General features: G+C 31.8%; 1 protein-coding gene across 7 annotated transcripts in view; it reads right to left on the bottom strand.

Annotated features, from left to right (window-relative positions):
* The window catches only part of SNX14 (sorting nexin 14), a 62051-nt gene that overhangs the window by 31807 nt on the left and 17076 nt on the right, over positions 1-13168 (bottom strand). For 6 of the 7 annotated variants that reach the window (XR_001518209.1, XM_006926338.2, XM_006926340.2 and 3 more), the window contains exons 5-8: positions 11265-11308; positions 9173-9260; positions 5134-5218; positions 608-764 (exon numbers count right to left, since the gene is read on the bottom strand). Coding sequence is in view for 5 of the 7 variants with exons in the window: in XM_006926338.2 (XP_006926400.1) it covers positions 608-764; positions 5134-5218; positions 9173-9260; positions 11265-11308 (374 nt within the window). In the remaining 2 variants the exon portion in view is untranslated. The remainder of the gene's footprint in view (positions 1-607; positions 765-5133; positions 5219-9172; positions 9261-11264; positions 11309-13168) is intronic. The other variant, XM_025042914.1, reaches the window with a different exon arrangement.

The following is a 13168-nucleotide window of genomic DNA, read 5'->3' as shown; positions in this document are numbered from 1 at the left end:
GTTGTAATTAAAATCATTAAAAATGTTAAGATAAAAATTTTAATTTATTAAAATAAAAATTTTAAATAAAATTAACATTTCAAGTATATTCACAAAAATAAGCCATGGTTTCTACTCTAAGGATTATTAGGGTAAGAGTAATGAAGTAACTTTATGAAATAATCTAAACATGCTCCTGCCAGAACAAGGGAAGATGGGTCAAATGACCTCTAATTATTCTTCACAGGTGGATGACCTCAAACCCAAACGTGTCCTTATAGTTTGTTCAAACTGTTTCTGCCATTAAGTCATAATGTACATGTCTTTTAAAAGGACCACCAAGGAAGTAACAAAGCATAATGACCTCAAACACAAAAATTAATTTTATTCATATTTATCTAATATCCCAGGTTCAATTTCCAAGAAAAAATTCTAAACAACGCATCATGAATACTTAGCATCTAAAATGGCATTTTAAGGCCTGATCAATTATATTTCTTAAATAAAAAATTATTCACATCATAGGCTAAACTCAAGTTTTAGTGTACTCCTATTACGATCAAGAAGAGCAATATACAAATGGCGTGGTATACAAATACTGCTATGACATTATCCAGTCTACTTATACCTGCAATCTGTTGCTTTAGGAGGCAAAACGTAAGGAAAAAGTAGTTCGGTAAGTTTCCTTAAATAGTGTAATTCATCTCTTCGACTCCTCAAGGCCACATGAAGCTCTGGACCATATTCTTCTAAAGCAGCTTGCTGTAAAAACTCTGTATTTTCAACTATAAACAGAGATAAATATTGAAAGAATTTAAGCAACATTAAATAACTTCAGTCATTTCCACTAACAAATAAAGAAATCATTTAATGTAGTCATTCCTTTCTAGCCCTCCTTTCTTTCCAATATGTATTGCCCTGGGAAATTTTTCACAAACAGAATTAAAAATAAAGTGATTTTCTTCTTGGTTAGAAATCTTTAAATTTTGAAATAAGAAGACCCTTAGCCTCTTGGCAAACAAGAATTTAAACTTGTGTCACTGCCTTACAAATTATATTAAACAAAAGCAAATGTTTTTTTTTTTAATGGAAAAAACTACAGAAAACATCTTCTAGCACACACAAAGCTTCTGTTATCAAATATGACATCTTGTTCATTCTCTGCAAATACAAAACCCTTCTTTTTAAAATTCTCTATTGTCTCACTTTCACATCAAAAATCATTCAGGTTAACCTTTTAAAGTGATTATGGTATAAAAATAGCTTTCTTGCTTAAATTCTGTATCTTCTGCCCAGAGGATAAGGACATAAGAGGTATAGAATTCCTTATACAGTTATTAAATATTAACTGATAAGTTGTAATAACAGTTTTCTTAAAAGGCCAAGCACTAAGCTAGTATTTTAAAACTTAAAAATAATAGTACTGCTACTCCTTTTTACAGACCTCAAAAAACTAGGAGAAAAACAAGTCACACTTTCCCCTATTTGCATTCTGTGTCATGTTTTAAAATTGTGGAGTTTGTAAAGGGAATCTTAACCCTAATTCAATGGTATTTATTTCTGACTATTTACTCCTATTTTTATTGAAAGAGAATGCAAGCACATTCACCAAAAAACCAACATATGCATTCTAATAGTGTAAATACAAAGAAGGTAAATGAAGTCTACCTGAGCCTGAGGTACTAAAGCAGGATTAATAAAGGACTTAGATTTTACAAGACATGCATTTTATTATATAATTGTGCAATTATTTGCCAAGCATTATTCCCCAAAGTCTTTTAAAAATGTATATCATTAGCAGTTTTAAAATAAAGCTATGATCTTGAACAAATGATATAATTCCTTTGAGCCTCAATTTCTATATCAGTAGTTATTAGTTACTAACACTGAAAAGTTGTCATGCATAATATGTAATTATAATATCTGGTGTGATTAACCATTCACACATAATATATAAATTAAATCACTAGATTGGAATCTATTCAACATCTGTCAGATGTGAGAGGTATATGTAGTCCTAGGTAATGAGAAAATACGGGAATCAGGCAAAAGATAAAAAGAATATAAAGGCGGAAAAACCTTAATTAAGAATATAAGCAAAATATAGATGCTAGAAAACAGAGAATGCATTAATCTCCACTAATTACCAGTATATCTACTGCCTAACCAGTCACCAGTTTTCAGACCATAAAGAAAAGTCCCCAGAATCCATGACAAAGAGGTATCTTCAGGATGAAAAAGGTCCTTATGCATAATTATTATTAAATTTAAATTTAATCAATGCTTCTAATGTATATATGCATTCAACATTTCTAAGGGCCATGGAAGTACTTACATAGATAGAAAACGTCTATATAATCTCTATTATTCTCAAAAGGCAGATTAAGGGGAGAACATCAAGAGATCAGGATGAATATGGATGAAGAGATAAACCTTTATTTCCTGAGTAATGCACAACTGTGGGGCCAAAAAATTTAGAAAATAGATTCATAAAGAAATGAAAAATTAAAATTGAGAACCATTTTTACATGTTTATCTAATTTACTGTCATAATATTTAGACCCCCAGAACCTTTGGATAAAATAAGAGTCCTCCGAACCCTTTGGCCTTTTAATTATATGAATTTCACTAATAATAATGTTATTAATGAATCCAATCTAGCATTTAATAGTGATTTTTTAAGTTGAGGACCATTTTTACATGAATAGTAGCAAATTAGCAACTCTTATCTTGCAAAGACTCAACAATAAGTTTCAGTCAAACTGGACTGTCTAGAAGTGTGTGTATGTATCATCGTTCTCATAGAAACAAAATAATTTGGGGATTTTATTAAACTGATCAATTCAACTAACAATAAAAAGATGACTCCATTTACTCACAGGCTGAGTTCAAAGTACTTGTCTTTAGAATAAAAACTATATTAAAAAATACTTTGCTAACTCAAAAACCTACACACAAATGTTTATAGCTTTATTCATAATTGCCAAAATGTGGAAGCAACCAAGATGTCCTTCAATAGGTAAATGGATAATACGAGCAATAAAAGGAAATGAGCTATCAAGCCATGAAAAGACATGAAGAAGCCTGAGAAGCCTTAAATGCATATTTCTCAATGAAAGAAGCCAGTCTAAAACGGTTACCATATGACTAACTGTATGACATTTGTTTAAAAAAAGCAAAACCACAGAGACAATAAAAAGATCAGTGGTTGACGGCAGTTCAAAAAGAAAGGAGGGAGGGATGAATAGGTGAAATACAGGGGATTTTTAGGACAGTGAAACTATTCAGTACAATATTGTAATGGTGGACAGATGGCATTATGAATGCATTTGTCAAAACTCATAGAATGTACAATAAAAAGAGTAAATCTTAATAAAAACTATACTTTAATTAATAATGCACCCTTATTGTACATCAACTGTAACAAATGTACCGACTACAGCAAGATATTAATAATAGGGGAAGGGGAAGATAGACAGGAATTCTATACTTTCTGCTCAATTTTTCTATAAACTTAAAATTTCTCTAAAAAATAAAATTTACTAATAACACTTCTCCTATATTTTTTTTAACAGTAACCTTAAAAAAATGGCTACAGGGGTTGCTCCATAGTGTAGTGGTTAGCACGTCTGCTTTACACGCAGAAGGTCCTGGGTTTGTGCCCCAAGTGGAGCCACGGACCATGCCAGACCATACCCCGGGGTGCACCAGGCCACAGGTGCACGCCGTGAGAGATGCCTCGCCTTCAGAGATTCAGTCTTTATGGAGAAACAGCAACATCCATAGGTCAGGGGTGGAAGTGGGTGGGGGGAAGGAAGAGTTAAAAGAGGGGGGAAAAAATGGCTACAGCAAAGTTACTGTCTCTACTATGCTTTTGCCAGTAACACAACAATAATTTTAAAAGTTAATTTTTTTATTTAGCAATTAAATTACACATATTCAAACTCATACTTTTTAGCTATGTTGAAGTAAAACTACTTTTACTTGTTATAACATTATAAGATGAACACAGAAAAAAATTTTAAATATAGAATTTAAAATGTTTCTCATACCTGAGGAATTATTCATACCAAAGATTAAACTAATAATTTACTTTAAATTCAACTCTGCCTAGAACATAACTTGCCCAAATGTACTCTAATTATACTGATTGATATTATGAGGAAGGGAAAACTGGTTTTATGCTCAAATGAGTTTGGGACATGCTGGGTTAAACAAAGTTAAAGCTATTTCTTTACTGCAGGACTGCTCAGAGATTTTGGTATGCTAATACTTACTGGAAATTTCCAGAAGGGGAATACAATATGTAATAATTACCAGAAAATATGACCATGAAACCTCTCCTACATGATCATCTTACATAAAGTAGTATTCTGCAGAACATACTGGGAAAACATTGACAAAGAATACCAAATGAAAACACAGAGAAAATCAGTTTGGCAAAGAACCAAATATAGAGCACATAAGTAGTTCTATTAAATAGGAACATTTCAGCTTGTTCGAAGAGCAAGAAAACTCCCAATTTCATTCATTCGATCGGAAAAAATTTGCTGAACATATGCTATGTGCAAATCATGACAGTATAAAGGCCAAGACACACATGTGAAACTGCAAATAGGTCATTCTGGCTATAGCATAATACATAGTGAAACACAAGAGTAGATCAAAATATTTGACTAGATAGGAAAGAATTAAATATACAGTTTAGACTCTACAGCAGTCATTAATTTTTGTTTGGTAGGGAAATAACAAATAAGGAATGTGAAATTAACATGGTAACAATTTATAGGATGGGCAGAATATAGGATATGTAGTATATAGGAATAGGTTAAAACTGCTGAAATTGTTGAGAAAGAGGAAAGAGATTAAAATATACCCCTGAAGAAGTAATGAAGGCAACAGACTATCATTCAAAAAAAGTCAAGAGTAATCAACAATATATCTAAAAGTTAACTATATTTTAGTTTTCATAGATTCTTGAGTTTTCACAATCACTTATACAGTTAACAAACTACTGAAAAGTATTTCAGTTTAAAAGAATACTCTCACAGAATTGTGAATATATCAGTTAATGTATCAGTATTTAGATATTTAGTTGAAAGTTGGTGTATAAAAACAAAATCACTCAAACTTTGTAGTAGAAAACTGTATTACCTTTCTGACTGGCTTTAACTATCACTTCTATATGCTTCATTGCTGCTTTTAATAGTTTCTTGGTTATAATAGATGGAATATCCACCTAGAAAATTCAACATTAAAATAAAACTTTTAAAGTAATTATCACTAAGTTACAATGGCAGAAACTATATGTTTAAGATATTAGAATATACGGTCTTAAAAATTATAGTTATTATTTGTAATCTTTCAAAAATATAATTTAAAAGCACTTTATATTCTTGGATCATACTAACCTTAACTTTAGAGAATTTTGCTACCACAGCAATGAAAATATTTTAATGTGTATAAGGATATGCATAAGGATACCAAATTTTTCTCACAAAATAATCTTTATTCATGACATTTCTTTAATGTGTTTGTTTTAAATGTATTCAAGGAAAAACTTCAAGTAACTTATCATCCCTTTGAGGCTATAAATTTTTGTTTACTAAGGTTACTTGAAAATGAACTTTTTTCATTCAGCTTACAAGATAAATTCTGGTTTTACGATATATGGAAGCATTCTATTTTGGAATAATATTAAGTTTCATCATTCCCCACAGACATTTTTCAATTTAAAGGCTGGAAACTATAGTGACTATGGTAGGTTATTGAAAGAGGGTTGTAGGCTTATATGTACACACATAAAAGAGACAAAAACAATTAAGTAACTAAAAATAAATTGCAAATAAATCACCAAAAAGTGGGTTTACTGGACTTTGACGGGCTTATCTTCTACCACAAAACTCAACATATTATATTTCCCCATTATTAAAGGCATGAGAAAATTGCATCACAACAATGTTAAGTTTTGTGTTAACTTCTCAGTTCTTTTTGAATTCCGTATTAAGGAAGAAAGAAAATCACCGGCTGATAAATCTAATAAGCATGATGGATCATAAACCCCCAATATTTAGTGATTTACTAATAAAACCCAGCACAGTTTACAGATATCTTTTGGCTATGTAAGATCAAGCACATTCAATAAGAGGGGTTATTTTGCTAGCAGAATGCCTTGTTGCAAAATAACTTTACTCTTCAGTTATCCCTGGCCTCTTGGTACTCAATGATTAAAAATTATTCTCATATTTATCAAATAAACAACACGTTTTAGTTTTCAAACATTTTATAAAATCTTGTCTTCTGAGAACACTTATGAAAATTTTCATACGTAAGTTCCATTTTAGAGACTTCAGGTCAGAATCAAAATGGTAAAATAATGAATTTGTCACTAAACTTAGATTTAAAAAAAAAAAAATCTGGACCTTAAATGATTTCTTGTTTTCTTTATCCCCAAACTGTCAGTTTACAATATTCGGGCAATGGTATGAGGACAGAACATTGTATTAGGAACAAGCTTCATTCTTTGCCCATTAACTACTTCTAATGCTTTGACAAAGTTACTTTCTAGAAAATGAGTATGATAATGATCCATTTACCTCCCAGGATAGTGACATAGATAAAATAAAAGAAAGACTATATAGCATAACAATCCAGAAAAATGGAAGAAATTTACAAATCACATATCAGATAAATTACCTGTAACTTATACATATAATATAATGAACACTTACAACTCAATAATAAGACAAATAACCCCATTAAAAAATGAGCAAAGAATGTGATAGACATTTCCCCCAAAAAAACATACACGAATGGCCAATAAACACATGAAAAGATGCTCAACATCATTAGTAATCAGGGAAATGCAAATTAAAATGACAATGAGATACCACTTCATACATACTACCATGGTTAGAATTAAAAAGTAAGATAACAACCAGTTCTGGCAAGGATGTGGAGAAATCGGAACCCTCATACACTGCTGGTGGGAATATTAAATGGTACAGCCACTTTGGAAAACAGTCTGGCAGTTCCTCAAAAAGTTAAACAGAGAGTTACCATTTGACTCAGCAATTCCAATCCTAGGTACATACATACCTGAGACAAATAAAAACATGTTATCTCCCACTCTAAAAAAAAATTTGTACATAAATGCTATGGCAGCATTATTCATAACAACCAAAAAAGGGAAACAATCCAAAGTTCCATCAACTGACAGATGAATAAACAATATGTGGCATATCTGTACAAGGAAATATTATTCAGACATAAAAAAGAATGGAGTACTGATATATCCTACAATGTGACAACATTAATAAACCTTGAAAACATTACGCTAAGTACAAGTAACAGTTCCAAAAGGCCACATATTATATGTGGCCATTTATATGAAATGTCCACAACAGACAAATCTACAGAGATAGAAAACAGACTGGTGGTTGCCTAAGGAGGTGGGGGAACAATGGTTTATGGCTAAAGGGTAAGAGGTCTCTTTTGGGTTGATAAAAATATTCTAAAATTGATTGTGGTGATGGTTGCACAACTCTGGGAATATTCGAAAAAACAGAATTGTACACCATAAATAAATGAATTGTAAAGCATATAAACTATATCTCAATAAAGCTATTAACAAAAATACACATAGCACACTCTGAGTATGAGGTGCTATGATTTTAAAATCACTACGCTATCTCAAAGCCTAATATAGCAGAGTTGTTTATTAACTAATACCTATAGATGAATTCACAATGAATCGGCTTTTTGATCATTTAACTTTATTGACTTACTCTAAGTTATAATTTAAATGGTTTATCATCAACCAATTGTTATTCTTACTAAATCATTTATTCCACTTAAATTGTCTACTGAGATAATTGCCTCAGAACTCTTTAAACAATATTTTTCATGTTTATCAACTCTTTTCTATTTACAAAAATGACAAATGCTCAGCACTAAAAATAAATGATGAACAGAAAGAAATTCAGGGAAAGAACCAAATGTCAGCATCAACTCACCACCATAACAAGTATTATCAGTGATAAAGATATACATGACCTTAATATACATATTAACTAGCTTTAATATGTAAGCTTTGTTTTCAAAATGGAAAAATGCCACATGTACTATTTTCCAGCCTTTTCCACTTGACTAAGATAATTTCCCATGTAAATAAGTACTATTTTCCAAAATGACTTTTCACGGCTGCATAGAATTCTATAGCTGGCACGTATTACATTTAATTAACCAACAATCATATTAAGTAAACATCAGTTTTTCATTATACTGCAATGAATTTATGAACATACATTTTTACATAAACTGATTATTTCTTTAAAATATATTATCAAAAAATAAAATTAAATGAGTATAAACATTTTTAAGTCTTTTTAATAAAAATTACCAAACTGCCTTCCAGAGTAAGCGTGATATTAATTTGGATTCATAGTTTCTCTGCCTGTTTCCCCACAATCACCATTACTAGATAGTATCGTTCTTTTTTTTATCTTTCCCAACATGATAGGCCAAAAAAAAAAAAAAAAATGGTATCTCATCAAAAAGCTCTATTTATTTGACATGAGACAATATGGTTTCAGGTATTCATTGGCCATTTTACATTTTTCTTTATGAACGGCTTATTCATTTTTTTGCATTTCTTTTCTACAGTGGGCGACTGTACTGTTCATTTCTCAAATAGGTCTAGAAACATTTAGTAAGATTTATCTTTATTTTACCTACTATAGGCAGAGATATTATATACTAATTTTTTTGTCAATATGGTCAATTCTATTGAATTGACAAGACGGTAGACAAGTATGTGCATCTACAGCTGATATACCGTAAGTATATCTATAGGCAAAGACCCTAACATACACAAGATATGGCTCAAAAAAAATTTTTAAGTGGGTCATAATCACTACCATTTACACAGTAAAATGACTGAAATGGAACACGACTGTTTTTCTTATAGTTCTCTTTTTATATCTAATTGCCACAAACTAAAATAGCCAAGCATTAAAGTGAAACTGACCAATGAATAAAAAGTGATCCCTTCATCTTTCAATCTAAAAAAAACCAAAAAGTAAAGAAAATGCAAAAATACAGAGTACAGGACAAAGTAAATATAAGATTTAAAAAACTCTCTTTAGTAATACTAAGTCTTCAAATTCCCAGATTTCTCATTATAAGTACATACCTTGTGAATCCTTCGAATTAGAACAGATGCAAAAAACCGTAATGTAATCCTCAGTTCATCAACAAAGGACTCATCATCTGTTACATCCCTTCAAATTGAGAAAAGCAAGCATTCAGAAGTTCAGAGAAATACGCAGCTTCACTATCTAGAAACCAAGGAGTCTAGAGCTTCCTCTTGTCCATTTACTTATGCTATTTTTCTTTTGTTTAACAAACAACACATTATATTACAGAATAAGACAGAAACGTATATAAAAGAAAATAAATGTCTCCCATAATTGTGGTACCAAGATATCACTATTAATAAAGTCATGTTATACATTTCTCTGTAGATATCCACATATATGTAGTCATATTTTTATAATACTAAGATCATTTTCTAAGCATCAGCAAAGAAACATCTAAGAAACAAAAGAGAATCATTTTGGAGAAACAATAGAATAAAATTAATATAAATTTTTAAATTAGTTTAAAATATTAATAGATTAATGATATAAACGAATTCCAATGGTAAAAATAAAAATGTGTTCTATTTAAAAAAGAAAAACTAAAATTCAAATGTTTTTAAAAGGAAATTTTGACAACCTTCTTCTGAGGAGCTACTTTTCACTATCCTGAGGTCTTGAGGTCCCTAGAAGAATTAGGACACTTCCCCAATCAAAGCAAGAAAAAAAGGGATGTATAATGGTGATATCCTGAACTTGAAGATGGTGCTAACTGTTAAATCCCTTGGTAGAATAAGGAAGACAATTTTACTGACCATGTTTCCCATTATTAACCCTAGGGAAGGGGATATTACAGCATCAATAGCTATAACATTTAGAAATACAGCTAGATTTTAGGTCTTAAAGTCATAACATTGGCAGGGGGGCTGGGGCCAAGGGAGTCTTTATAACGGGATTTATTTTACAAAATGCTTCAGCATTAGCTTTACTTAAATGGCAAATTCCCCATATTTAAGACAGAATCTAACATTTAAAAACTAAGTTAAAATAGTTTTTCAGGAACGTATGGCATATAAACTGGATATTAAATTTGTTTTAAGACACTATAAATCAATTCAACTACTAAAATTTAATTAGAAAATTCAAAATATACTGAATCAATATAAAATTAGGGTATGTCATTAAATATTACATCTATAAGTCATTTAGGTATAAATGTTCAAATACATAACTAAATACCTGATGCTTATGTAAGGAAATGTGTTTATTAAATAACATAACTTGGATTTATTATTCTCAAACTATATTTTTTTCAGGCCTAGAGTTATTCCATATTCTGCAAGGTATTGGATACTTGTACATTCACAGCAGATACCAGAAACAAAATTACTTTGGAAAAAAATCTTAATATTCCAGGAAAATTCTATTAAAATTATATTTCAATTTAAGGACACATCTGAACATAAATTTTTCCTCTAAATGTGCAATTATTTCAAGTGTACTAAGTGCATACACAATAGTAAATCGTTATATTTAGGAGTGATAAAAAAATTCTACAAGTAATTTTTCTTTCAAAAAGCAGCCTAGGGGCTGGGGGGCTGGGAAAAGAAGGTGAAGGGATGAAGAAGTACAAACTAGTAGTTACAAAAGTCATGGGGATGTACAGCACAGGGAATATAGTCAATATTATTCTAATGGTGCTGGAGTAACTGAGGCATCACTTATATAAATGTCTAGCCATTATACTGTATATCTAAAACTAATATAAAAAATAAAGCAGCCTAGGATTTTTCCTCTTTATTGTCACTAAACTGTTAATTGATTGCCCACATCAATGGTTAAGTGAAGCCATTATGCCTCCCAGGTAACATTTGGCAATCTCTAAAGACATTTTTGGTGGTCACAACTAGGAGGAAAAGGGGGTGATACTAGCACTGCGTGGGAAAAGGCCAGGGGTACTTAAGTATCCTATAAAATCACAGTTCAGCACTACCCAACAAAGAATTACTTGGCCTAAAATGTCAATAGTGCCAAAGTTGAGAAATCCTGGCCTACACTAAAAACCCATCACGAGCACACTTCACTTAATGGTATTCACTATACTAACGAAAAAGGCATAGAAAGAACATACCTGTAGAAAGAACATACCTGTACCACGGATAAACAAAGTTTTCCAACACTAATTCAAGAACCTAAATAAAAATTATTTTAAAAAAATTAATTACTTCTGGGAAAATAAACTACTACTAAGTAATATATCTACCAAGAACCAATTTTATTATCTCAATTTTTAACATCATATACATGACAAAAGGCATGTTAACTTTACATGATTGTTGTGATGGTCAAAGAGAACATATACGAAAATACTTTGAAAACCATAAAATTCCATAAAAAAGAAAAATTACTATTAAAATAACACACATGTCTAACTATTCCCACAAGAAGGAAAGTAACAGGCTAGTCTTTTATATTCTTAACTCTCTCTGAAAGTCAGTATTCCCAGGATAAAATAAACAAACAAATAGATAAGACTTTAAAAGGGATCAAAATAGGTGTTGATGATTCCTTTGAAGAGAGGCTAGTGAATAAAAGGGAGCATGAGGGGAACTTCTGGGTTGATGATAATGTTTTGTTTCTTGATGTGGGTGCTGGTTATATAGATATGTTCACTTTGTGAAAACTTTAGCTGTACATTTAAAATCAGTATATAAGTTATACGTGAAAAACAAAAGAAATCCTGGGTATTCAATCTTCCATTTCTTGAATCTGGGTGTAGCAGTATGAATCAATTTTTAAAAGGACTTGCAGCAGTGTTAGTAACTTTAAAAAGCAGTAGGGAGGGAACAAAACAATGTATCTAACCTGACTATATACCTATATACCTTCTCCGACAGCACTAATGAAGGTCAGGGATTCTCTAAATACTAAGGCAACAAGATTAGGATTCTCTACTACCAAAACTAAGCGTTAGGGATATCAGATGGTATATAAATAGGGAGAGGACACAGAGAGGAAACTAGAAAATTTACCATTAAACATTTGGTCTTACTTTATCCCCCATATCTTGTAAAGACAATCACCAAATCCCACTGATTCTACATCCTAAATAGCTCTTTTCTACAGCTCCACTTGTCAAGTCCTCATCTTCTCACCCCAAATTGTAGCAATAGCCTCTAAATGAGTCTCCCTCTTCACAGGCTAGCTCTCCTCCCCAACCTCCATAGAGCTGCCAAAGTGATCTAAAACTGTAGTCCCCAATCACCAAATCCCACTGATTTTTGGCACCAGAGACCAGTGCCAGTGATGCCTAATGATGTGAGGTGGAGGTGAGGGAGTGATGCTAGCGCTGGGGAGCAGCTGCAAATACAGATGAAGCTTTGCTTGCTGGCCCCACTTCCTGCTGTGCGGCCCAATTCCTAACAGGCCACGGACCAGTACTGGTCCATGGCCCAGGGGTTGGGGAACCCTGATCTAAAACATATCTGACCACATCACTTCTTTGCATGAAACCCTGAATATATCAAAACACAATATATCAAAAAAGAAAAGTGGAGCTGCACTGATTTTGAAGGGGCAAGAGAGAGCTGCATACCAGCAACTATGACTATTTACTTCCTTTTTCACCTCCCACTGCATCCTGTGAGTCACATCTGAAAACTCTAGTTACACAGTTGAAAATCACAGCTTCCATGATCAATTAAACTCCTTTAGCATGGCCTTGTAAGTCTTTTGATGATCTGATTTCTAAAGGGCCGCATAAAAACTGGTTAAGAACTAAGCCAGACCTGAGTTTTAGATTGAATTCTGCTACCAACCAGCCATGAAACTTGAGAAAATTACTAAAACTCTAAACCCCAGTTTTGGTTAAATCATCTATAATAGCACCTACTTAATATGTGGTGTGATTACGTGAAATAATACGAGTACTGTAATTAACAGTGCCTAATATATAGTAAGTGATCAATAAATATTAGTACTAAAATACTGTCTCTTCATTGCCCACATCCTCCTTCGCATTTTACCCTACAGCTTACTGAACACTACACCTT

This window comes from Pteropus alecto, unplaced genomic scaffold (assembly GCF_000325575.1).
Source record: "Pteropus alecto unplaced genomic scaffold, ASM32557v1 scaffold7, whole genome shotgun sequence".
NCBI lineage: Eukaryota > Metazoa > Chordata > Mammalia > Chiroptera > Pteropodidae > Pteropus > Pteropus alecto.
Note: the sequence above shows the minus strand (reverse complement) of the source record. Positions and strands in the feature narration are given on the sequence as shown.